The sequence below is a fragment of the Myotis daubentonii genome, chromosome 1 (genome assembly GCF_963259705.1).
Source record: "Myotis daubentonii chromosome 1, mMyoDau2.1, whole genome shotgun sequence".
Lineage (NCBI taxonomy): Eukaryota > Metazoa > Chordata > Mammalia > Chiroptera > Vespertilionidae > Myotis > Myotis daubentonii.
Genome location: NC_081840.1, coordinates 137,461,572 through 137,489,218, shown reverse-complemented (window position 1 = coordinate 137,489,218; position 27,647 = coordinate 137,461,572). Strand labels below are relative to the sequence as shown.

The 27,647-nt window shown below is 45.3% G+C and overlaps 1 protein-coding gene across 2 annotated transcripts in view; it reads left to right on the top strand.

Annotated features, from left to right (window-relative positions):
* Positions 1–27,647, top strand: part of PIP4K2A (phosphatidylinositol-5-phosphate 4-kinase type 2 alpha) — a 181,149-nt gene that overhangs the window by 140,687 nt on the left and 12,815 nt on the right. The window contains exons 7-10 of one of the 2 annotated variants that reach the window (XM_059660824.1): positions 6,687–6,800; positions 14,290–14,533; positions 16,239–16,342; positions 18,535–20,833. In XM_059660824.1, coding sequence (XP_059516807.1) covers positions 6,687–6,800; positions 14,290–14,533; positions 16,239–16,342; positions 18,535–18,615 — 543 coding nt within the window. In that variant the 3' untranslated portion in view covers positions 18,616–20,833. Of the gene's footprint in view, positions 1–6,686; positions 6,801–14,289; positions 14,534–16,238; positions 16,343–18,534; positions 20,834–27,647 lie in introns of those variants that run through there. The other variant, XM_059660823.1, reaches the window with a different exon arrangement.

Sequence of the window (27,647 nt, the reverse complement as noted above, 5' to 3'; positions counted from 1 at the left end):
GTTTGTGTTAAACACTCAAGTGTGACAGGAGTACAGTTTATCTTCCTGCTAAGGTTTCCATCCACGCTAAAAAAAAACTTGGTTCTGTAGGCTCTAGATTTTGGCTCTGTGAACTTCAAATACATGTTTTTTTCCCCCCTATTGTTAATGGCCATTTAAAATGCAATATTTTTTGTATAATTTAATGTAATTGTAGAATGATGATAAAAATTCAGTCTCATTTTAGTTTGAATTCTGTGTATTTAAAGTTAAAAGTTTTTGAATGTGAATACAGGTTTCAAATATCTGTGATTTTTTTAAAAAAAATGTTTGAGTCATCTAAAAGTTAATTAGATTTTAACATCTCGGTAAAATAAAATTTCTTTATAATTTCTGGCTTTACTAACTTTTAAAATATCCAATATTACTAAACTTTGTGAATATGACAGCATTCAGACATCAACACACAGGACCTAATGAAATAATTAAAAAAACAGATTAATTTCCATTTGAAACAAATAGAAAATGTAAATCTTTTGATAAGCATTTATTTTGTGTGTGTATGTGTGGTTTGTTTTCAGAGAATCTGCAAAATTTTCAGTGATTTGGAATTTAAAGTGGTTGTTGAAAGTGCTAAATATTTTTATATTAGAAGGGAGGTTCCAGTGCCTTGTTCTTATCTCCTCTCCACCTTTCTTTTGGGAAGAGTGGAGCTCCGTGCCTCCGTGGCCTCCTGGAATCCGCAGCTGCTCTCCGCCTTCACTCCTGGGTCTTTGTCTGCTGAGCTGGCCACAGAAGCACATGTTTATTTCTAAAAATTAGAGCTCTACACTTTGTAGCTGTTAGTTCTGCATATTTCTGTTTTATCTTAAATCCTGTCCGAATCTGTCCTTTAAGATCATTTAGATCTTTTATTGAGCACGGGGAATAAGTATTTATATGCGGAAGCATTTATACATTTAAGATATTATCTTCAGACGTTGGGTATCTTCAAGCTCCGATGCAGTTGTGTAAATCTTGACTCTGTTGTCATCAGTGTTCATTCATGTCTTAGTGACATATAAGTCATTTTGACCATGACCAATATTGTTACATAATGTGCTTCCTTCTATTGAAGAATATAGACTTGCTGAGGAACAGCCAATAATACTGTGTTTTCAAAGAAACCAAAAACCTTTCACCCAATAATGTAGTTACAGAAAGGGAGAAACATGTTATATTGAAACAGTTTTCTTTTTACCCCTCCTAGCAAGTTATGTTCCCAGTGAGTTTATTACACTATAGTACTTTGGTTAATGTTTTCTGGCTACAAGATTTCAGTTAGTGAATGTTTGCTTTAGGTCAGCAAAATAGCATTCACTAAATTACCCACGCTTATGATGTACTCACTGAGGAAAACTAACCCATGGAAAATTAAGGTAAGACAAAAGTCAGCAAATTTCTGTCTTTGGCCATATATTTAAAAGTACTAAATTTTATTCCATATTATTAAATAGAAATTTAGATGTTTTATTACTCTAAGAAGTTAATTTACCCACTTTTTATTATTATATAGCAACATTTTACTCTCTTTAGACTTCTAATGAGGGCGTTTTCAGTGAGGTTTTCTGATTTGGAGACTTTTGCAGTGGGTCACAGAGGTTTCTCTGGCCAGGACAGTTCACAGTGAGGTTCAGAGAGCAAGGACGGAGCAGCGCGGCAGGGGATCAGAGCCTCTGGCCAGTGTTGCCTTTAACGCACCTAATGTACCTCTCTGTTCCCATGTCTGATGCAGGGAAATGAAATAACAATCTTGCACTGTGTGTAGCAGGTTTGTGTGCAGCAAGGAAAGAAAGTATCTTCAAAATGTAAAGACAATATGTAGAAAGTTCATGTGAGATGTTTGTGACTAACAATAAAACCTGAAAACAAAGGAAATGGTAAATATGGTCTAGGTTACTGGTATCCCAAGTTTAAAGAGCTTATTTCTTTAAAAAAGCAGGAAGGATAAAAAAGGATAAGTCTATTCTTCAATAGTAAGAAACACACTATTGTAACTATATTGGTTATGGCTTATGTGTAACTAAGACACGAGCTAATATAGAGCAAGTTCTTATTGCCAAGGACTGTATGTTTTGTTTCTTTTAGTTCACACACTAGCCCTATTAGGTAGGTATTATTAACTTCCCATTATAGAGATAAGGAAACTGAGGTTTGGGCACATTAAGCAGCTGGTTCAGTATATCACTAGTTCCATAGGCCAACATGTTTTTGTTTTTGTTTTTCAATCTTGCTCTGGATTTAGCACTGATGATCTTAACTCTAGATACTGCAAGCCGCACTTGGGAGCATGACCTGCAAATAGCAAGAATAACCCCCCATGTGGCAGGCGCTGCCCTAAGCTTTTTACATATGTGAACTTGTGTAATCCTCACAGCAGTGCTGATTGCTAATCCCTAATTAAAGATGAGGCACCTGAGAGGTTAAGTAAGTTGTTCAAACTCACACAGCTAATAACTGGAGGAGCTGAGATATAACCCAGGTGGCTGATCTAGTCTGTGCTCATAACCTCAGGCTTCAGTCCATGTCCTAAGTAGAAACCTGGACCGTGGTCTGGCATCACCCAGCAGGAAAGTGTGAGGGATATTCATCTGCTAACGTTACCCAAACAGTGGGAGCAGGATAGCTAAGTGGCAGGAGGAACGGTGTCTCTCTGCTTATGCTTGTAGCTGTGTTTGTGCATTTCCACGTCACATTGATAGAGATGGATGCCATTTGAGGCCCACCCGACCCCAGTAGAATGACCTCATGCAAAAGGGAGAGTCACTTTGCCTGGTGAACCTTGGGCTGTGCTGAACTCCACAGCCTCATTCTGCCAGCCAGGCCTGGGAGCAGCTCCCGGGGCCCCAGGCGTAGCTGCAGCCCAGGGCTGCCGAGGTGGCACAGCAGGTCCGGCCACGCCTCGTCCTCCTTGGCCTGTGCCGTGCGCGGTACTCCGCAAGTCCCCCTCACACTCGGAGGCTCCCAGTCTACGTGGAACTGGCAGAAGAACTCAGAGTGAACACTAGTAAATAAAGACTTAACCTGCTATCACTTTAGGAAGGTTGCTGACTGCTGGCTGGACGCCAGCCTTGGGGAGACCACAGTTAAGTGTTTCTGACCTGATGTCTTTAGCTCCAGTGCTTTCTTCCACCTTCCGGCTGGCGCTGCTTTGAACTAGAAAGAGTATGAAAGACGCCCATTAAATAACCAGACCCAGTGACTTTGAGGCTTTCAAAACACTCCTAAGTGCAAATAATCCGGTGCTGCAAAGCAAAGGGCAGACGCCAGGGCTGCCCACAGTGGCTTCTGGGCTGCTTTGCAGGCATCGCCTCTGCCACCTTTGTGGGCAGTGTGACACCGAAGATTTAAGTCTGTTAATTCACAGCATAATAATTATCATCTCTTTTTGTAAATGGTGTGTGTTTAGAGTTTTTAATATAAATGTTGCTCACTATCAGAGAGAGCTTGGAATGTTTGAAAAGGTAAGCAGTCAGGTTTTCTTTTATCTGTGTCATCTAGTTCTTAGTAGAAAAGAATGGCCGATTTAAAGTTCTTTTTAAAAGAAAATGTATGCACTATCAATCTTTAATGCCAGTTTTGTTTTTGTTTTGTTTTGGGGTTTTTTATTGATTTTAGAGAGAGGATGGTGAAGAGGGAGAGAGAAACATCAATGTCAGAGAGAAACATCGATCAGTTGCCTCCCACACCTGCCCTAACTGGAGATTGAACCTGAAGCCGGGGTGTGTGCCCTGACCGGGAAGAGTGTGCAGGACAGCGCTCCAACCACCTGAGTCACATTGGCCAGGGCAGTACCAGTTTTAAGTCCATACGATTTATTGAATGCTTATAGAGATGGTGATGACGCTGATGGAGATAATAAGTGCCACTCACTATTTACATTTGTCACTCAGGTTTTGGTTGAGTTTTCAGAACAACTCCGCTTTAGCCCAGTGACTGAGCGTCAGACAGCCTGGGTTCCCATCTCAGCATACCTGGCTGACCAGGCTCACCTTCTGGGCTGTGGGACCTTGTTAAGTTGCGTCATCTATCTAAGCTCAGCTTCCACGTCTTGTACAATGAGCTTCAGAATGATAGTTAAGGTGGTTGCAGAGAGTAAATGAGATGAAGCACCTTAAGTAAACTGATGTATGTTAGGTGCTCATTAGCACAGGCCTAAGGTTGCTGCTGCTGCTGTCCCCGTTCTGCATATAGGGCAACTGTCTAAAGAAGATCCAGAAACCCAGCCCTGGTTCCTGGCAAGTAAGGGGTGGAACCAGGATTGGAACCTCAGGATTTAGGCCTCCAAATCCCTGGTGCTGCTAAGTGCTCTGCCATCCCACAGACACATGGGCTACGTGTTTTTAGGCCAGTGTTGGATTCCTCTCGCAGCTGCCCTGCTGAGGACCTACCGTTGCCTCTTGAGCCTTTCAATCATATCAGCCCTTACGTCCTTCCATCAGTCTGGTTGCCCTTTTTAAACTTGATCCAATGAAGTATGTCTGTAGTGCCACAAGTTCACTTAGCAGGATGCTCCTGGGCATCCAGAGTTTGGCCTTGCCGGTCACAGGAGGCCACGCTGCTGGGGTGAAGCTGGGATGCGTTACCTGCATGAATGCGCCTGCTATTGCAGCACCTACCGAGGTGCCATGCACTGCCTTCGGTTTCTCTCTCATACAACAAAGGCCCTCTCCCCTTCTTTGTTACACATATAAAATGAGTTGTGGAGTTAAGGCAGGTATCTGATGTTTAAACCCCCCCCCACGTACACACCCCAAAACATAGTAATGCCCAGATTGTCTACTTGGAGAATCACAATTGTTCTCCATCTCCGTTTTTGTGCATCACTCTGTCTTCAACCCCTTTTCCTAAGGCCCTTCCAGTTTTGTATTTGTGGCAGGCCTCACTGCCCCCTGAATGAGCTTGTTAAACTTCGGATCCTGCATTTTTCTTCGTGGTGTAACTTCATTATGTTTATAGTTCTAATGGAAGAAGAACGAAGGATCCAACGTGATGGCATCAAACATTTAACATGAATGTGCTCTCTTTGAGTTTAGGGTTTTCTCTTACATTTATTACTTTATTTCTTAATTATTAATGACGAATTTAGGGGATTCAGCCCCTCTCGTGTTTTTGTGGAGAATGGTGCTGTTTTCATTTCCTTGAGACTCTATGTCTCACCATAAAAGTATTTGCAAGTCTCCGCCCCACTCTCCCCATTTCCCTGTACATTTTATGTACTTATGCTGCCCGGTCTTCAGCCCACTTGCTTTCGTGCCTTTAGACTAGAAATGTTCACCTGCTCATCTTTGCATTCTTATACGTGACAGTCATTCAGTAACTGCTTATTGAATTGGATCTTTGGATTTCTGAGCTTTGCTATACCTGTTTTGTAAGAGTAATTATTTTGGCAGTAGCTATAGCAAATTCAAACTCGCAAAACTATTCAAATTTTCTCAACGTTAGCAAAACTACCAATTTGGATTTACACACTATATGTGCATATATGCGTGTGTACACATAGATGTGAGTAGTTTACACACGCGTGTATACCTTATAAAATAGGGGGGACGTGAGCAGAGCAGGCGTTTGAAAGATGGTAGTAATGCCCAGTGAGTTTTCTTTTATTGTTCTGAATGAGGGGGGTGAAGGGATGGGGGCCAGAAAGGAGAATATGTTCTTTTCTTGGATTTTTTTTTTCATATAGTTCACACTTATGGAAAAGAGAACCATTCAGGCATTCATTAGTATATTAAAGAATATATTATGTTGGATTCATTTCAACTGGAAGTAAGCTAGGTTAGCTAAAAAGGAGTGGGGGGAGTTTTGAATGGTCTTAAACTCTCACAAAGTGCAGGTTGCACAAAGTTAAATAGAATTATCCACACTGTTTTAAATTTATGTGCCTGTGGTATCCTGTAGCACAAGCTAGCATTTTCTTCCTGCTTGTGACCCATGTTTTGATAGCCGCCATTATTTTGTGTTGTATAACCTAAGTCCAGTTTAGTTGCCAGCTCACCACCCTCTTGTTTATTTGTAAAGAGTAGAACTTCATATCTGAATGTTTTATGCTAAAATAATCCATTTTCCTTTGACATTGTAAAAATGAAAACAGAATTTCCTTCTACATGGGAGTAGGCAGGCTTGGGAAGGCAGATGGCTAATCTCTGGCGGCATATTTTCCCCAACTCAAAAATTAGATACGATTATGGATGGTGTTTTTCTGAGACAAGGTAACATGTTATTTGTAACCTGACCCCAGCAAAGGCTACCCAGAAAGTGTGGGGGATGTACAGTTGGGTTGTACCAGTAAGAAAATTGAGGGTTCCTGACAATTCCAAGAATACAAATTCTATACTTAGAAGACTTCCTGTAAGAAAGTGAATCTAAGAAAGCAGTCAGGTTCATTCCTAAGAAAACCGTGAGATCTGTTACAAAAGCTTTATAATATGGTGTATATCTCACCCTCCATTCCTACTGGGAATGCTTCCAGCAGCCATAGCTCACTAGTGCCCCCTTGCGGTACACAAGCCACCTCACATTTGTGCCTTGGGTAAGACCCCTGCAGTAACAGGGCACACTCTATTTTCAGGGGCAGAAACTTAACCTCCAGGATTAGAAGGTGTAGGTGTTCTCTAGAATAGATTTCACTCAGGCTTCTTTCTCATTCTTTTGTTCATTTGTTTTAGGCCAAAGAACTGCCAACTTTAAAGGATAATGATTTCATTAATGAGGGCCAAAAGATTTATATTGATGACGACAACAAAAAGGTGTTCCTGGAGAAACTGAAAAAGGATGTTGAGGTAAGGAAAATCAATATAGTGGACAGTCCCATTGTCTACATGTCAACATTGTTGGGTTTTTAGGAGCTTTTTAAACCATCTATCTAAATCTACAACCAAGGCAAAAATATATATGGTACATTATCAAAATCAGATATAAACAAGTTTATTTCGTATGTGATATGGTTTGAAAAAAAGTGTGCTGGTTCAGCAACTCCCTCTTTTAGGTGACAAACAAAAGAAAGTACCTGCTGTCTTCTGCTGATATCTCCACCCTCTGGTTCCCATGCTCTTTGTTGGCAGGGATAGCCTGTGTTGGTGAGGGTAGCCTGTGTTGGTGGGGGTAGCCTGTGTGGGTGAGGGTAGCCTGGGTTGGTTGGGATAGCCTGTGTGGGTGGGGGTAGCCTGTGTGGATGAGGGTAGCCTGTGTGGGTGAGGGTAGCCTGTGTGGGTGGGGGTAGCCTGTGTGGGTGAGGGTAGCCTGTGTGGGTGGGGGTAGCCTGTGTGGGTGGGGGTAGCCTGTGTGGGTGAGGGTAGCCTGTGTGGGTGGGGGTAGCCTGTGTTGGTGAGGGTAGCCTGTGTGGGTGGGGGTAGCCTGTGTGGGTAGGGATAGCCTGTGTGGGTGGGGGTAGCCTGTGTGGGTGAGGGTAGCCTGTGTGGGTGGGGGTAGCCTGTGTGGGTGGGGGTAGCCAGTGTGGGTGGGGGTAGCCTGTGTGGGTGGGGGTAGCCTGTGTGGGTGAGGGTAGCCTGTGTGGGTGGGGGTAGCCTGTATTGGTGGGGATAGCCTGTGTGGGTTAGGGTAGCCTGTGTGGGTGGGGGTAGCCTGTGTGGGTGGGGGTAGCCTGTGTGGGTGGGGATAGCCTGTGTTGGTGGGGATAGCCTGTGTGGGTGGGGGTAGCCTGTGTGGGTGGGGGTAGCCTGTGTGGGTGAGGGTAGCCTGTGTGGGTGGGGTTGCCTGTGTGGGTGAGGGTAGCCTGTGTGGGTGGGGTAGCCTGTGTGGGTTGGGGTAGCCTGTGTGGGTGGGGGTAGCCTGTGTGGGTGGGGGTAGCCTGTGTGGGTGGGGATAGCCTGTGTTGGTGGGGATAGCCTGTGTGGGTGGGGGTAGCCTGTGTGGGTGGGGGTAGCCTGTGTGGGTGGGGGTAGCCTGTGTGGGTGAGGGTAGCCTGTGTGGGTGGGGTTGCCTGTGTGGGTGAGGGTAGCCTGTGTGGGTGGGGTAGCCTGTGTGGGTTGGGGTAGCCTGTGTGGGTGGGGGTAGCCTGTGTGGGTGGGGATAGCCTGTGTTGGTGGGGGTAGCCTGTGTGGGTGGGGGTAGCCTGTGTGGGTGGGGGTAGCCTGTGTGGGTGAGGGTAGCCTGTGTGGGTGGGGATAGCCTGTGTTGGTGGGGGTAGCCTGTGTGGGTGGGGGTAGCCTGTGTGGGTGGGGGTAGCCTGTGCAAGCGGGAATAGCCTGGTGTAGTTAGAGCCCATTCAGATTGTGACTGCCCATGGCCTCTGAATTGGGGGGAGGGGAATGACTGCATTCTATCTAGCAGCAGAGCATTTCAAAAACAAATGTTTAATAACCATTTGAATTTGGGGTTTTCTTCATCAAAACCACATCTCAGTATTAGTAAACATAGCCTCGGTCCCTTGATGCCTTAATATTTTCACCAGCCCCTCTGGAACCAGTGCCATTAGGCCCATGAAGCCAGCTGTACACATTCCAGGAACAGCTCAAAGGCAGTTTGGACACCAGGTCATGGGGGATGGTTGTGAAAAATAAAATGGTATGGGGAAATGGGCTTTAAGTCTATGATGGAGTTTTCTTTTTAATTACTGTCTTAAGAATTAAAAATACTATATCCTTTCCTTTCCTTTCCTTCTGTTATTGTAAAGGCATCGCAGTTCCCCAATTGGACTTGCTTATTAATTTTTTTAGAAATAAATTCAGGAAAGAAGTTATTTTCTTGAAATGGGTTAGGTTATAAGACAGTTACTAAGTTTTTCTGATCTGTTCCTTTTGTCCAGATGTATGTGTATATGCTTTTTTTTTTCTACTTTGAAATACAGTTCCCCTCATACCAGGACAAATTTGCTACTCAGAGGTTTTGTGGAAAGGTGTCCTTTTTCATGTCATTAAACAAAAACAATTGAAATGAGTTGAGCCACAGAATGAATGTCATGCGTTAGATCACATTCCCCATGAAGGCAGGAGCAGTATTACAGTTTCCTTTTCATCTTTTAACATCTCTCCCATTGCAGGACACTCAGACTGACCAAGTTAGTGTATAATTATTTTTAGGTCATAAATATTTTAATTTAAAAATTTACATTATTTTAACCTACATGGTATATATGCTTCTTTTAGAACCTAAATATTGGTGATTTGTGAAAGATACAAGTGTCTACTTTTAAAAAGTAGATGAAAGTGTTTGTTTTCATCTCATATATCATTTTTCCTCCAGTCTTTCATTAATAAGCATTTATTGAGCAGGGTTGAGGAAAAGGGGACATCTGTAATAAATTTAAAAATAAATAAATAAAATGTTGTCAGTGGTTATTATTAAAATGCATATTAGTTAAGCATTTCCCCCTTCCTTTGGGGTCAACTTGATCTAATTGATAACTAAGTACCATAGGTAGACATACACTGTTGGGTTTTTATTCATTAATCAGCAAATCTTTGATCTTGAGAATAATATTGTTCTAGCAATTATGTATGGTAAATTGCCCTTAGGGTTATCTGTGATCTGCCAAAAAAAATTGTCTTCTTTTGTTCTGTTGGCTGTATATCACTATATGATAGATTCCAGAAATAATGTAACTGAAGCAGTTCAGATTTAGAGTTGGATTACATAAGGATCCTTAGTCCTTTTGTTGTCTCTAATAATGTCGCTGATTAGAGGATTTAGATAGTTTACATGGCTCTCACACTTAGCTGTTTTGTTGAAATGGAGGCAGGACATAAAGCGTTCTTTCATTTAAAAAAATTCTCAATGGTTGATAACAGTGTCTTTCGTTTTCAAATTCATGCTGAAGCATCATTAAATTTTTAAGCAGGTAATTATGGTGAAGTAGCTTGACATCTGATCTTGACAATGAGGCTAGAATTTAATCTGGCTTATTTTTTTCATCAGTTCCATGCTTTCTAATTGAGCTGACTGCCCTGTTAGTTTGAGTTCAGTTTTTTAGAGGCCAGCAAATGGGGTGTTTTTGCTTTTACCTAATTGCTTAAAGTAAAAGATGAATATATTATAGCTCAATAATCTAGTGTTGTTGAAAAAAGTAAAGAATTGTCATTTAAGACTCTAGCTGCTTTTTTTTTTTTTTTCACTTGAAATCCTGTTTATTCATATGTCCTGAAAAGTACTTTAGGTCAGATAGCTTTGCACATAATTAAATGTATGTGAGCCTTTTTCTCAAAAAAAAAAAAAAATTTGCTCTACAGAGAGTGAAAATCACTTTTGCCTTCTGACCAGCTTGTGGCCAACTCCGATCTTGTCGGTGAAGAGCCAGAGCTGGTCTCTCCTCTCATTGGCTCACACTGGGATCCAAATGTCACACAGCGCAAAGCTGTGCTCTCCCCATGGGATCTGGGAAGGCCTATCACAGGACCTCTCAATCTTGCAGTGGTGGGAGGGAGAGGTGGCAGCCAACATTTATGGAGCGTGGAGAGCCTAAGCCTTTCGAATGAGGTCATTATCTCTTTTCACTCTTATAACAACAACTTGAGGGTGAGTGCTGCTATTATCCCAGTTTATGGATGAGAAAGCTGAGTCCAGAGACACTGTATATTTGCTCAAACACAGGCAGCTACTAAATCCAGTCTGGGATTTGAGGCTGACAGAGGCCACACTCCTAAACTGCTCTGATATAAAATGCAAATTAAAAATGTTTGTGAGCACAGTTGAGACTTTGTTTTCTGATAAATGCTCCAAAGAAGGATTATTATAACTTTTAACAAGTCATAAAATATAACTCTTAAATACAGCTGGTTGGAACTTGAATTCTATTTCATAGATGTGCACAAGTAATTCAGTAAAGCAAATGTGTTCATGAAGTTAACAAATTAAGTGAATTTAAATCCGCTGTGTGCCCTAACTAGTTTGGCTCAGTGGATAGAGTGTCGGCCTGCGGACTGAAAGGTCCCAGGTTCGATTCCAGACAAGGGCATGTACCTTGGTTGCGGGCACATCCCCAGTAGGGGGTGTGCAGGAGGCAGCTGATCGATGTCTCTCTCTCATCGATGTTTCTAACTCTCTATCCCTCTCCCTTCCTCTCTGTAAAAAATCAATAAAATATATTTTTTTAAAAATCCACTGTGAAGGGAAGTTTATTAATGGCTCTTTGCCATGTGGGTTTTTAAGAGTTTGTGATTGGGCTAGTAAAGATCTAGTTCAAAGATGAAGCATAATGGGGAAATAATTATGAAGAAATCAGATTAGATGGGATATTCTGAAGGAAAAGGAGGAGGATCAAAGATCTTCAGGTAATTATTAAGAAACTAGAGGCCTGGTGCACAAAAATTTGTGCACTGGGGGGGGGGGGTCCCTCAGCCCGGCCTGCGCCCATTCACAGTCCAGGACCCCTTGGGGGATATCCACCTGTTGACTTAGGCCCACTCCCCAGGGGATCAGGCCTAAGCTTGCAGTCAGACATCCTTCTGGCAGCCAGGGAGCCCTCAGGGGATGTCCAACTAAAAGGCTTAGGCCCCCAAGGGATCAGGTCTAAACTGTTAGTTGGATATTCTTAGTGCTGCCACGGAGGTGGGAGAGGCTCCTGCCACCACCACTGCGCTGGCCAGCCATGAGCCAGCTTCTGGCTGAGTGGCACTCCCCATATGGAAGTGCACTGACCATCAGGGGGCAGCTCCTGCATTGAGCGTCTGCCCCCTGGTGGCCAGTGCACATCATAGCAACCGGTCATTCTGCCGTTCAGTCAATGTGCATATTAGCATTTTATTATTATTATATAGGATTAGAAAGGAGGAAAAGCAGGGGATATAATAATTATAAAGATTTAAAAATCTTCATGCTTTGAAATCTTATGTACTTTTAAAAAAAATCAATAAATTTGGGGCAAAGCATAAAGGGAGGAGCAGAAACTGAGCAAATATATGTTAAGTTCCTTACGTTAGTTGAAGGCAAACCCCAGCAGTGGAGCCCTTGACCCCTTTTCTATCCTCTAAACTTGCTCCCTTCCAGTCCACAGGAGTTCTGTAATGCCCCACAGGAATGCCTTCCTAATAAGAATCTCATATTTATTTCCACATTTCACTTCATTCTACTTCAGAACACATTTAAAATAAAATTTGTGAAGATAAGAGCTAGTGAATCAACAGGCGTTTCCACATTTCTCCTGCTGGCCCACCTAACTTGTGGTTTAAATTGTGCATACTTGATGAAAAAAAAGGCCTTTCACCATAATGATAACAACATGGACGATTATAATAACAACTTCCGTGGTTACATGTTTCATTGCCTCAGCTACTTTATCTCTTGGTGATCCTTTCCACACCCTGTAAGTTGAGTGGTACTGTCCCCTTTTATAGTTAGAATAACTGAGGCTCAGAGAGGTGCACTCATTATCAAGGCACTGAGATAGTGAGAGAAATAAGATCTAATCTCCTATCTGACTCCAAAATCTACACTCTCTTAGTTTTTATTTTTAAGAATATCTGATACTGTAATTAAAGAAGAATCAGTGAGTGTTCCTTATCGGAGAAACCTATACTCCTAAGCCCTGTGCTGTTCCTGGTCTTTGCCCTTTCTGCCTCAGCTCACAGACTTGAAAATGTACCTCATATCCATTTAGGTCTGCAGTTGGTTTCCTTGATCCTCCTGGGAATGTGAGAACAGCTTCTCATCTAGAGATGCATTTTTCACTTCACTGGTGGCTTAGTGGCTGGTGCTGGGAGCTAACTTCACTTTTAAATAAAGCTGTTTCCTTCCTGGACGAGGAGCCTCCACAGTGGTCTGACCACGGACAGATAGCCCAGGAAAGGAGCGCAGGACCTGCTGAGCAGCACAGATGCAAGGGGAAGAGGGGCTTGGAGACCCCCCACCTGGTGCAGCAGTCCAGCCCCAGGCGGCACCCCTCCCTGTCCAAACCTTAGCAGGTTAATTACAGCAGCCCCTTACTTTTGTGCATAAAGCACACTTGAAAGTGTATTTGAAAGTCAACTGTCTGAAGATCAAACAGTAGACCCACAGGTTAAACAGAGATTCTGTTCTGCAAAAATAAATTGTAAATGGTCTCCTTTTGCTTCTGAGAGGTGCTACCTCTTAGAGTCTCGAGCAAAGGTTTTTGTTGTTGCTTTGTTCTCTTTTATTTGGTTGGGGTGATTATTTTGTGGAGAAGGGTTAGGAGAGATTCGGGAGAGTTAAGGAGGACAGGGAAAGAAGCAGCTGGCATCTCTCACTTGTTCAGCAGGTCCTGAGCACTTACATCCCTCCGTGGGAGGCAGGAACGCAGTGCAGGCAGGAACAGCCAGAGCCCCTGCCTCGTGGGCTGCGTGTTTGAGAGACTGAAGTTACTCAAGTCATCTGACCAGACGAATGTGCAGCTGAGCCACGTCATCAGGGGAACGTGTGCAATGCTCTATGCATGCCCCGGCTGTGGGATGTGGCCTGGGCGGGATCAGGAAAGGCTTCCTGAGCCAGTGCCCTGACCCTGCAGCTGAGACCCGAAGGTTTAGTGGGAGGCAACTGGGGGCAGACAAGGACAGGGTTCAGGTCAACCTGAGAGGTGATGGGGCCAAAGTAGCCAGGTTTCCGGGGCGACGAGTGAGCATTCTGCCCTTCATACTTCCTGGGAATTAGAGGATATTTCTTTTCTTTTTTTTATATGTTTTTATTGGTTTCAGAGAGAGAAAGGGAGAGGGAGGGACCGGGAACCTGGGCCTGTGCTGCCTCACGGAGAGCGAACCACCTCGGCATCTCCGGCCTCCCTGCTTCCATCAGAAGGAGACGAGCAGATCAGGAGGGGCTGCCTCAGTCACAGGGTGTTGACACGGCTTTGCGGCTGATTGGGACATTTGGGCTTTCAGTTATTTGTGATGGACAGCATAACAACCTCCTCAGGGAGTGTGCTGAATTCCAAGTACTCTCCCAAACTGTTCTGAGAGACTGCTGGGAGCCACTTGGGAGGTCCGGGATTTTCCCCATTAGCTGTGCTAATTGCTGAGAGAAATGTTCTCTTCACTTCGTCAGTGTCTTTTTCTGCCATTCATGCTCTCTGCTCTTTGGCATAATCCAGTCTAGATGTGATAAGCACGTTCCGCTCAGCATTCCGCTTGGCATTTCTGGGAGAATAGTACCAGCACTGAGCCAGCCTGAGGTGTGAGGCTACATTTTTGCCCAGAGAAACGGCCTGGGACTCAGAACCCATAAGGAGGCTCCTGGCCACCCCTGGGGAGACCCTCCTCGCCATCCTTCACCCGGCTCCCCCATATGCATTTTTCTGAGCTTGTTGTCTTTAAGCCCAGGGTTTTGTTTAAGGCCTAACTGACCCTATCGTCTCTCACCCTCCAGTTTCTTGCCCAGTTAAAGCTCATGGACTACAGCCTGCTGGTGGGAATCCACGATGTGGAGAGAGCCGAACAGGAGGAGGTGGAGTGTGAAGAGAACGACGGGGACGAGGAGGGGGAGAGCGATGGCACCCACCCCATTGGAACCCCTCCGGACAGTCCTGGAAACACCCTCAACAGCTCCCCGCCCTTGGCTCCAGGGGAGTTTGATCCAAACATTGATGTTTATGGAATTAAATGCCATGAAAGTAAGCTCAGTACTATCAACTCTTCTTTACGTGTGAAGTGGTTTGATTTGTTTATTATCTGCCGGTAGTTACAACCCAGTTAAAATCATGCTGCCCTGCAAGCTTTGTTCTCCAGAGGCCCAACCCATTGATTGGAGCACAAGAATAGGTTAAAGGTAACTGTAATCTCTAGTTTTGAAAAGTGTAATGTGATGAGGTCCTTGAGTTTCGTGATGTTGAGGAAATAGAGTAAAATCACAAACTATCCTATATAATAAAAGGCTAATATGCAAATTGACCAAACAGCAGAACGACCGGTTGCTATGATGTGCACTGACCACCAAGGGGCAGACGCTCAATGCAGGAGCTGCACCCTGGTGATCAGTGCACTCCCACAGGGGGAGCGCCCTTAGCCAGAAGCCAGGCTTATGGCTGGCGAGCGCAGCAGCAGTGGCAGGAGGCCTCTCCCGCCTCTTCGACAGCGCTAAGGATGTCCAACTGCCAGGCCTAAGCCGTTAGTCGGACATCCCCCAAGGGCTCCTGGACTGCAAGAGTGCACAAGCTGGGCTAAGGGACACCCCCAAGTGCACGATTTTCATGCACCGGGCCTCTAGTATTAAATATACAACACACATACTTAAATAAATACAGATTGCATATGTAAGAAATGATTTTAAATATTTTTATTCTGAACTGTCTCTCTTTTATGTGAGCCTAAGGTGTCATGAATCTATCCTGAGTTGGAACGTAAATGGTCCACTCTGAACCTCATAGGGACATCCTGTAGGGCAGATGTCTCCTCTCTGGCCATTTTTTCCCTTCTTAGGTGTAAGAGCCAGCCCAGGATGTGGGATGAGCATCTCCGATTTGGTGCTGTGTCTGTACTCTGCTCCCCTCTCCCCCATTTAGGAGTCTGTGGCCCTCTTTCCTAGAGTGGAATCTATCTTAACCCTCAATGTCTGGGTAATTGGATATTTGAAGGAATATTGCATTCTATCATAGTTACATATACATGGAGAAAAACAACAATATGTTAGAGAAATAATAAAAGCAGGCCTTTTTTGAGTAATAAAAATTATGATTCATTATTGTTTTTAAAAAAAATCTCGTATAGTATATCAGCCAAGTGAGTTTGAGTTGTATTTTTATTTTGCTCACCAAAATTAAGTACAGTCAAATGTACTTTTCTTATTCTTCATAATTGAAACTATCTTATTTGTGGACATATGCAGAAAACAGGTATTGTACATGATGTATAATTTTATCCAGTTCTGATATTAAATCCAATGAGAATTAGTGATTAGCATCTAATTAGGAATTAGCATATAATGGCAGAAAAGGGTTAAATAGCATAATTGCTTCTACATTTTTTATAGAGTATTTTAAAAATAGAATGCTTCTTTACACCAGAGCAATGCACAATCATTAAGGAAAATGCAGATTAACAAAAAATAAGAACACTTACTCTTGCCTTTGGCCCTCCACTGTTAATATCCTGGGGTTATGTTTTGTTGTGTTTTTACTTTGTGAGCTGAGAGGGAAGAGGGTGCGGAGCGTTAGCTGTTCAATGGGGACATGCGGGAGTTACAGGGACTCTTTAAAAGCCTCTGTTGCCTTTGTGCCTGGACTCCCCACTCCCCGCCCCTGAACCCGTCACCCTTCATCTGTAGCTTGTGCCTTTCCCCGTGTTACCATTTGTACCCAACTCTGCTCTCATCCTTCACAGACTCACCCAGGAAAGAGGTGTACTTTATGGCAATTATTGACATTCTGACCCATTATGACGCAAAAAAGAAAGCTGCCCACGCTGCGAAAACAGTTAAACATGGCGTAAGTATCTCGTTTTGTTTCTTTCCCTGCTCCTAGGCCCTTGAGTCCTCCAGGCTGCTCGTTTTGTTTGTTTGTTTTAAAATGTATTATTATTGATTCCAGAGAGGAAGGAAGAGGGAGAGAGAGATAGAAACATCAATGATGAGAGAGAATCATTGATCAGCTGCCTCCTGCACACCCCCCTACTGGGGATAGAGCCTGCAACCCGGGCATGTGCCCTGATCAGGAATCGAACCCTGACCTCCTGGTTCATAGGTTGACATTCAACCACTGAGCCACACCAGCCAGGCCAGGCTGCTCCTATTCACTGTGATGCTCAAAGTCCTTCGGTGGTTCTTGTTTACTGGAGAGGGTCTGAGTGCACCACCATGCTAAAGCTGTTTCCTCACCGCCAGGCTTGGGGCAGGTCACTTGAACTTAGTGTAACTCCTACATACCCGGGATCTCAATAGGCACATGCATCTCTAGGATGCTATACAAATTCTTTTTTGTTTGAAAGATGTTTCAGAGATAAAAGTGCTGAAGATAGTTACGTGTTTTAATATGAAATATTCAGAACTGAAGCACTATTCTCTGCTTTAGACGTTTCTAGAATAGGAAGTATATATTTTTCCCCCACAGTGAATTGTATTTTTTCTATTACAGAAATCTTTCTAGTGCAAGGTCAATGTTTAACTTTCTGAATTCCTTACCTTTGTTGTGCTTGCTCAGAGTTATCACTATTCCAGGGATATGTTAACTTGTTAATCCCCATGACAAGCCTAGGAGGGGACTGGTGTACCCTGCTTAGCATTTGGAGAAACTCAGGGAGAGAACTGAAATGGTAACTTGCCAGGCTCACATCACTAGAGAGTGGCAGAGATGGGACTTCTCCCAGGACCTGGCCCAGCCCCCTGCTCTGTGGTAGTCCCATCCCCCTATCCCACCAGTGAACCCCATCTGCCTGGCTGAAGTTCAGAAGTCGTTGGTATCCATTATGCTACGGATCCACTAGGTGCACTAAGTAAGTCATAGGCCTGTGTTGAATCCCTAGTTCACCTTTCCCTGTTGTGACCTTGAGGACACACTTTGGAGCTTTAGTTCCCCCAATGGATAAAGGGGTCCTCATGCCTTGCTGATTGGATTTTGTTGGGGGCGGGGGGACATAGGAGATGAGCAGGCTGAACACTGGGGAGATTATCTGTGCTTGTGCCCATCCCTCCCCAGATCTGCTCTACTATGCTATTCCAGGTGGAATTGGAAATGTACCACAGCAAACATGGCTCTATTCATCTCCCCTGTAAGTCACCAGCTCAGCCCCATAATAGACCACATGGCCTAAAATCGTGTGCAGTTTGCAGAAACAAGACATCACTCTTAGTAAAGGAACGTTGGGTTGAGCTGCGGCTGGGAACGATTCTCTGCCTTTGATGCCTGGGCTCCTCTGTGGCGATCCCAGGGCCCAGGCCAGATATGGAAATAACACTCCCCACTGTGCTTGGATGTCTAAAAACAGCACCTGGGGACTCAGTGAAACTCCGGTCTCCCCCTTTGCAGCTCAGAAAACTGGCCAGTGACTACCTTGGGTCTGCTGCCTCTGAAATAGGAAAACCCCTGCCCAGGTGCTGCAAGGGCCCAGCATCCTTGCTCCATGCAGGTTTCTGAAGGGGAGCGATGGCACCCCATGCCATGTGCCGAGGGCAGCCAGCCCGCCCTCTGGGGGACACCAGTCGGCCGCGCTGTCTCTCCCGGTTAGGGTTCGAGGAAAGAGCCAGGGCTGCCACCACTCTTGTTTTCAAGCACTCAGCTGCTTACACGATCCAGAAAAATGAACACAATGCTTACATCATGGACATTGGAGTTTTTCTTTAGCCAAATGTTGATGTTTCGGTCATTCTCAAGGTATCTACAGTCTGCTATCTCAAAAGCCAAAAATACTGACCTCATGACTTCTGATGTGGGCCAAATAGATTCCAGTGTTTGGCAGAAGCATCCCAAATGTGGCTAGTTGTTGTTTTTTTTAAGTCAGCAATCACGGTGTATGTGATAATAGCTTCTGTTGTTCCTGCGACTCTGCCTCATTTTCACACACAGACTCCTAAGAGCCTGCACAGGTTCGAAAATTATTAGCTTTATATTCAGCTGCAATCGGAAATTGCCGTAGCTACTGAGTAGTAATTATATCAATATTCCTCTCCTCTAAAACTGCCCAGGCTGGTGCGGAGATCTCAACCGTGAACCCAGAACAGTATTCCAAGCGCTTTTTGGACTTTATTGGCCACATCTTGACGTAACCTCCTGCACGGTCTCAGACGGACATGCGCGTGGGAAGGACAGAGGTGGCTCTGGTGTAGGAAAAATGAAAACCAAACTCAGTGAAGCACACCTCCTCGTTTACATCTTCAGGCCAAGATGACTGATTTGGGAGCTACTTGCTTTAACAGCTACCTGATATTTCCCAGCATCATTCTAGCTATTTCTGACTTGTGTGTGTGCGTGCGCGCGTGTGTATGTGTGTGTGCGTGTGCATCTTCAAAATTAATTAATGAATTAATGAAAACCAGATCAGCTTCAGTCAGAGTGTGTTTGGGCAACAACCTTCTGATTCCAGCTGTAGATGGATGAATGAATGAATGAATGAATGAGCTTATTCGGGGGGAGGGGAAAAGGAAATGCATGTCAGACCAACCATGTTGGCATCACACGATAAACTGTGGATCAGTTTACTTTTCGGAGTTGAAATATGTGAGACAGTATTCATAATAATAATGAAGATAATAATAATGGTAATAATAATGATGGTGATTAAAGAAAAAAAACTTAACCACAAATGTTACACTCCTACCACGCACGCTGACACTCCTTAACAGTTGACCCCAAGCCCCTGACCCTGGACAGAGGAGTGCTGGCATCTCCTGCGTGTCCTGGATCAGGGCTCTGCTCCGCACGGTGTCAGGACTTCCGACGTCCCGGGACAAACACCCCTACTCCAGCAAGAAGCTGATGCCTCTAGTGATTCTATCTGTACATTTTCACTCAGTAAATACATCCAGGAAAACAGCTTACTTTTTATTTCTTGCCTGGAGCTTCTCACTGTTACACTTATGTTGCAACATAGGAATTAATGCTACAAAATAAAAATTAAGCTTACCTGAAAAGTGCATAGTTTGGGGCAATGGTATCTACATCTCCCATGGTGGGACAGTGAGCAAAACATTAGAACTCTCAATTCTCCTTTTCTGATTACAAATCTGAATTATAAGATATTTATGTTTGGCCATTGTTTAAACAATGGTATTTTGTTATGAATTATCCCTTTAACTGAAACCCTCAATATTACTGTTTACATTATTAGGAAAACAGGGATATTTTTGAATCTAAAAATTTAATGTACAGCATGTGATTTTTGAAGTTTACATGTAAAGTCATTTTACAGTGTTGGTGAAATAATGCTTGTCATATTTTGAAGTGTATCCTGCTGTCATATTTTGGGGTGAATGTTTTATTCAAAGTATATGGTAGGCAGTCTTTTACAATGAAAGGAAAAGGGTTGTTTTGTTTCTTCCAGATGTACATTTATCAACCTAATGATTTTTTTTTAAAGCTTAATCCAAATCTGGTCATGTAAGTTCATTGCCCTAAACTGTGCTGATTGTGTTTAATCAAGTTATACATTCCCAACATCGATCATGTATATACCAACTTTCCAGCATTTTCTGAAAGGCGTCAAGCTAAAATACTGGCCTTGCTTAGAATAGGTTATCAACTTATACACTGTGCTAAAGCTGTGCCTTTGAAATTCTTTGTTTGAAACATGAAATGATTTTTGTAGGCAGTTTCAGAAAAGGAAAAAATCCACCCTTCAAGAATTACTTATAACTCAACAAACACCCACTTTCATACTGCCTCTTCCAGTAACTTTACTTCAGGGCTTATCAGGATGGTAACTGCGCCCAGTGTATTGGGTTTACTTCAGAAAACACAGGTGATAGCAAATCAGTGTCTCTGGAACCCATGGCAGCACCATCCTGCTGCTACCTACTGACTTCATATAGATTATTATCCTCAGCAGATGGTGTTAACTCTGCTGTGATGTGGTTGTCTAAATCTGTATTCCATGCATTTAAATTAATTGAGGCTGTGACCTGGTCCCCAAACCCTCCCCTCTCTCCACCCCTCCACCCCCACACTTTTCATTCTGGAGTCTAGTCACTTTCAGTGTTCTGAAGTTATGCTGTAGTTTCTTTGACCCAAAACTACAAAAGTGAGACCCTGAAGTAAGGATAAGGTACACACACATTATTTGAGTAACTATTTCCTTTGTGGCCAATCTGTGTATGCTTTTAGAAGTTTACCAAATGCTTTATTTTTGTCTGTAACTGTCTCTGTCATTCATTTCTGTTGATAAACTATTTGGACTGAGTGAGAAAGTTTGCCTTGTATCTCCTAGTGCTAACAATACACTCGTCATGAGCCGGGCTTTACAGAATAAAGCACTTTGATGACTTACAAGGTGGATCCTTTGTTCCTCTTTCTTGATTGTGTTTCTCTCCCTTGCAAACAAATTTTAAATACTGAGTACTAAGATTATCTTTAGCTGGTTCTGGAAGAAATAAAGGTGAAATTGAATTGTCTCACTAACTAGACTTTTGCCTTCTACTGGTATACTATTTTATTAGTAAACTAGAGGCCCGGTGCACGAATACATGCATGCGTGGGGTCCCTAGGCCTGACGGGCGATCAGGGCTAGGCCGATCAGGCCCCAGCAGGTTGGGAGAGGAGGTGACATGGAAGGAACAGATACCAGATGCCGATGCTGCCTTTGGCGCCCCGCCACCCCAGGGTTCCCCGCCTCCCCCACTCCTCCTTCCCTCAGTAAGTGCTGCCACCAGGGGCCTGCTAGCTGGGGGAGGGATGGGAGGGAGGGAAGGGCCGGGGGAGGTTTCAATCCCCAGTTTGGAACGTGCAGAAGGCAGCCGATCAATGATTCTCTATCATTATTGATGTTTCTATCTTTATTTCCCTCTCCGAAATCAATCAAATATCAACACTAATAAAAGAGAAAAATGGTAATTGGCGTACGATGATACCCTTTTCATTGGCTAATCAGGGCTATATGCAAATTAACTGCCAACTACTATTGGCAGTTAACTGCCAACAAGATGGCGGTTAATTTGCATATGTAGGCACAATGCAGGGAGGCCAAAGGGAAAGCAGGAAGAAGCCCCCTGCCACTGACAGTGATGGGAAACCCAGGGGGGAGCTAAGAGCTCCCTGGGGCCGCCTTTGCCCTGCCCCCCAGCCATGATCAGAGAATCAGGCGCCTTTTCCGCCCTGGCCAGTGATAGCAGGAAGTAGGGGTGGAGCCAGCGATGGGAGCTGGACACGGTCGAAGCTGGCAGTCCCGGGAGCTAGGGGTCCCTTGCCTGGGCCTAAAGCAGAGCCCACGATTGCGGGGCCGCTGCAGCTGCGGGTCCCCGCTGCCCGGGCCGGACGCCTCAGCCAGAGGCGTTAGGCCTGGGCAGGGGCGGAGCCTGCAACAGCGGGGAGCTGGGGGTCCCCTGCCCAGACCTGACACCTCTGCCGGAGGCCTCAGGCCTGGTCAAGGGTCCGACCCAGTGATTGGTGATCGGAGGGTGATGAGGGTCAACTCCTCTGGCCGAGGCATCAGGCCTGGGCGGGGGGCTGAGCCAGGGATTGGGGGGATATGATGGTCCCCTTGCCCAGGCCTGAAGCCTGGGTCAGAGGCGTCAGGCTTGGGCGGGGGGTGGAGCAAGCGATCAGAGGGAGATGGGGGTCCCCTACCCAGGCATGATTCCTGGGCCAGAGGCCTCAGGCCTGGGCGGGGGCCAGAGCCAATGATCAGGGGTAGATGGGGGTCCCCTGTCCAAGCCTGACACCTCTGGCGGAGGCGTCAGGCCTGGGCAAGGGGCCGATCAGGTGATCGGAGGGTGATGGGGGTCTACGCCTCTGGCTGAGGCATCAGGCCTGGGCAAGGGGCAGAGCCAGCAATCGGAGAGGTCTGGGGGTCCCCTGCCCAGGCCTGATGCCTGGGCCAGAGGCATCAGGCCTGGGCTGGGGGCAGAACCAGTGATGGGGGGAAATGAGGGTCCCCTGCCCAGGCCTGACACCTCTGTCAGAGGCGTCAGGCCTGGGCAAGGGGCCAATCCTGCGATTGGAGGGTGATGGGGGTCAACGCCTGAGGGCTCCCAGTATGTGAGAGGGGGCAGGCTGGGCTGAGGGACACCCCACACACACACCCAGTGCACGAATTTCGTGCACCGGGCTTCTAGTATATTTATAAAATGCAAGGTTTTTAGAGGAAGAAAGGTAGGGCAAGGGAGCTATTGACAAGGGGGCATTTGAGATCTTGCTCACATTTCAGATAGGATAGCATAAGGTGGTCCTCAGGGGGTGACAGGTGAGGAGTGACAGTGGGTGGAGCAAGGCACTGCGGGCTGAGGAACGGGCTGTAATGACTGGGAATGCCTGTGACAGTGACACCAAGCATGTGTTGGGGCCATCGCTGGAATCATTCATCCCCAAGAGGTTTTGATTCTGGATGGGAGGAGAAACACGGAGATCAGCGGGCCTTTCTTAGCCTAGAAGGTGAGGCAGGCAGCAAAAGTGGGCTGCCTTGCTTTCCTATAAATGTAAACACACAGTGTAACTGCACATGGATGTCAGTCAGCGGCCAAAGCAATGCCCAGCCAGCCCTGGTGGCTGTGTCCTGCCACTCTCTGGCTGTGCTGTGGTGCTATTGGCTAGGGAGGCCAAAGTCACGCCCCCAAGCACACGTAGTAGTCGAAGGAGCGGGCAGGATGTCGGAGCTAAGGTGGCCTGGCAGCACTGCACCCTCCATGGAGCTGGATGGGGAGCAGCTGTTGCAGCCGGCTTTGGAGTCAGAGGAGCTGTGCTTCCTGCACGTCACCGGTGAGACCCCATGAGCCCGTGGCGCAACAGCTGGGCCAGGCGGGGCCTGAGGAGGCCTTTCCTTCCTGGAGCCATTCTTCCCAGGATGGCAGTGTTGGGCCACCTTTTTCTTTATTTTTTTATTGGAAAGCAAGCTCTGGGTTTGTGGTTCCTGGGATTCCTGGGCCATAGCACGTGCCTCCAGGCCTCACTGTGCCCCCCTCCCCCTCCTTCTGCATTGAGCATCTGGCCCATGGTGATCAGTGTGCATCATAGTGACTGGTTGACCAGTCATTCTGGTTGTTCCGCCATAATGGTTGCTGGGCTTTTATTATATAGACTAGAGGCCCAGTGCACAAAAATTTGTGCACTCGGGGGGGGGGGAGGTCCCTCAGCCTGGCCTGTGCCTTCTTGCAGTCTGGGACCCCTCAGGAGATAATGACCTGCTGGCTTAGGCCCGCTCCCAGGTGGCAGAGGGCAGGCCCAATCCCTAGGTGCAGCCCCTGGTCGGGCTCAGAGCAGGGCTGATTGGGGAGTTGGGGCGCCACCCCCTGTCATGCACAGAGCAGGGCGGATTGGGAAGTTGCAATGCCACCCTCAGTCATGCTCAGGGTAGGGCCGATTGGGGGGTTGGGGCACCGCCCCCTGTCACACTCAAGGCAGGGTTGATGAGGAGGTTGCGGCGCCACCCCGTCACGCACAGAGCAGGGCCGATCAGGGGGTTGGGGAGCCGCACCCTGTCACACACAGAGCTGCAGGGCGATCAGGGGGTTGGGGAGCTCCCCCCATCAGGCACAGAGCAGGGCTGATCAGGAGGTTGGGGTGCCTTCCCCTGTCACAAACAGAGCAGGGCAGATAGGGAGGTTGTGGCCCCGCACCCTGTCACACACACAGAGCCGCAGGGCAATCAGGGGGTTTGGGCGCTGCCCCCTGTCACACTGATCCCGGTGCCAGGAGGCCTCGCGGATCCGCTGATCCTGGTGCTGGGAGGCATATTACCCTTTTACTATATAGGATAGAGGCCTGGTGCATGGGTGGGGGCTGGCTGGTTTGCCCTGAAGGGTGTCCTGGATCAGAGTGGGGGTCCCGCTTGGGTGCCTGGCCAGCCTGGGTGAGGGGCTGAGGGCTGTTTCCAGGCTGGCGGGTGACTGAAGCTCCCAACAGCTCCTTTATTTCTTTTTTTATTCTGGGGCAGCTTTAGCTCTGAGGCTTGGCTCCAGCTCTTAGGCCTCTGCTGCTGAAAGCAGGTATCTGGTTTGTTTGGGTTCTATAATCGAAACACTGTTTCAACTCCAGCTCTGAGATCCCGGCTGGCTGAAAGCAGGTTTCTGGGGTTTTGTTTAGCTTCTATATTTGTAACAATGTTTCAAACTGCAAGCTCAGAGGCCGGCAGCGGCAGGCGGGGAACGTTGGAGTCCTCCGTCACTGAAGCAAGCAAGACTCATGTTCACTTCAAGCTGCCTGGCTGCCGGCCGCCATCTTGGCTGGCAGTTAATTTGCATATCGCCCTGATTAGCCAATGGGAAGGGTAGCGGAGGTTCAGCTAATTACCATGTTTCTCTTTTATTAGATAGGACTAGAGGCCCGGTGCATGAAATCCATGCACCGGGGTGGGGGGTGTTCCTCAACCCAGCCTGCACCCTCTCCAATCTGGAACATCCCTCTCACAATCCGGGACTGCTGGCTCCCAACCACTCACCTGCCTGCCTGCCTGATTGCCCCTAACTGCTCCCCTGCCAGTCCAATTGATGCCTAACTGCTCCCCTGCCGGCCCGATCGCCCCCAACTGCCCTCCCCTGCTGGCCTGGTCACCCCCAACTGCCCTCCCCTGCTGGCCATCTTGTGGCTGTGGGCATTGCTATCTTTGAGGGCATGGCAGTCAATTAACATATTCCCTCTTTATTGGCTGTGGATGCTGCCATCTTTGAGGGCAGGGCAGTCAATTAGCATATCCCCTCCTTATTGGCTGTGGGTGCTGCCATCTTTGTAATGACATGAGGGTCAATTAGCATACTCCCTCTTTATTAGATAGGATAATAGAAACTTCCAGGACAAAATTGACTTGCTACAAGTTGGACAGGCATAGAAAAGAAATCTCTTCAATGAATACCCTATGAAGTACATTATTTTATTTTTAATTTTTACCAATCATAGTTCTTTGTCAGCATTTTTTGAAACTTCATTGGGACACCATTGATGTATGAAGGCTTTTTAAAAATATCTTCCCATTGCCACTGGTGACAGGCTAGCACACAGTTGAGCTGTAGCACTTGTTTGAAAATGTGCATATATTCCAATGCAATTGGTCTATGAGGGAATGGTTTGAGCATAAACACTTTTCCCATTTACTGGTGTGCATTTTGGTCCACAAGGAATATGAGATGAACACAGAAGGCTGCACCCACCTGCACTGTGCTGCATAGGAAGACCCCTCAAACATTTACCAGCTACCTCAGCCCAACACAAGCTAGAAGTCACTGTGGTCCATATCTGGAGTTACAGCTTTCCATCTGACAGCAAGTCAGTCTCCTGCCTCCACTGCACAATAACAAAGGGCGCAGCCCTTCTGACTCTCACTACCACAGGAACCCTCAGGTCTTTTCTTTAAGATAACCTGTCACATTTATTGTGGTATCTATGTATCTCCTGACGATTTAACATGTTTAAAACTGCTGCTGTTTTTATGTTCCTATTTTTTAATGTATCACTGATAGTGTTGGGGTGTTGTGCCCCTAGTGCTGTTATCCCCATAAGCTCTGGTTTTTATTGTGTGGTTTTTAGGAACATATCTCTCATTACAGCAGAGCCGACTGTAGTCAGCAGTGACTTTAATTCGGTTTTCTTTGTGGGCAGTAGGAACGTAGACATTCATTTTCATTTTGGTTATTTAATTTCCTGGATTCACATTAGTCTCAGAAAATTGGTTACTGCTAATTCATAGAAGGATGAAAGTTGGTCTAAAGCATTAATCTTTAATTCAACACTTTTGGAAATAGTGGTTAAGGGTTAAATGCAAGAGATTGGGAACCATATATAATGAAGTAGAAATGTACATAATGTCTAAATGTATAGAATGAAGTAAGACAGTGAAGTAAAGGCAAGGCCAAGAGGTTGAACATGGAGTTAAACTCTGGAGTTCTGACATCAGTGGACTCAGAAGGTCCCCAGCACCACCGCACATGGCCTTTCTAGGAGTTTTAAATTAGCACACCCATTAGGAGAGATATACTACAAAAGACATACAATAGCAAATGTTGGTGAAGATGTGGAGGAATTAAGACCCTCAAACACTGTTGGTGGAAATGTAATATGGTGCAGTCACATTGGAAAATAGTCTGGCGGTTCCTCAAAGGGTTACACATAGGTTACCATGACTCAGCTGCATTCCTGGAAGCCCGAGGAGAATCCATTTCCTGCCTTTCCCGGAGTTTGGAGCTTTTGGGTTGTTTCATCCTCAAAGCCAGAGTCTTCCATCTCCAAATATCTCTCTCCTTCTCTCTGACTCTGCTCCTCTCCTTGATTAAATTAGCTAGTGGTCTGTCTATTTTGTACATTTTTTTTTCAGAGAACCAGAATTTTGATTAATGGATCTGATCTACCATTTTTCTGTTTTCAATTTTATTAAGCTCCACATTTATCTTTGTTATATTTGTGTGCTTTCCTTTGGGTATATCTTATTATTTTTTTTTCTAAATTGAATTGGGAATCTAATTCATTTATGCTTCTTTATAATTTTACTTAATAAAAGTGTGTAGGGCCATGATTTTTTTTTCTGATCATTGTTTCTTATAAATAGAAGTAATATGCTCTTTTTTAATATGTTTTTAATTTATATTAGAGAAAGAGGAAGGGAGAGGAATAGAGAGATAGAAACATCTATGAGAGAGACATCTCTCCTGCATGTCCCTCACTGAGGATTGAGCCTGCAACCTGGGCATGTGCACACCAGGAATCAAATTGGGGACCTCTTCGTTCATGGGTTTGACACTCAGTCACTGAACCACACCAGCCAGGCAATATGTTCTTAATTTATAGCTTTTTCAATATCATTTTTCAAAAATTCTCTAATTTTTATTTATATGTCCCTCTTAACCCAAGAGTTATTTTTGTTTTTTAAAATTTCTAGGTGGGAGTGCCTTTTTTAGTTTTCTTTTTAATTTCTAGCTTTATTGTATTGTGTGTAGAAACTGTTGGTAAAATTCACTTTTATGAAACCTATCAATATTTTCTTTGTGTCCTAATATATGTTCACTTTTCTGGAATGTTCATATGTAATTAAAACGAAGGTATATTCCATATTATCAGGGAGCGGGGTTTGACATACAGGGCCAGGCAAAAGTAGATTTATGGTTATAATACAATAATTAATAAGTAATAACACAAGAATAAACTCTGTGTTTCGCATCCTCACAAC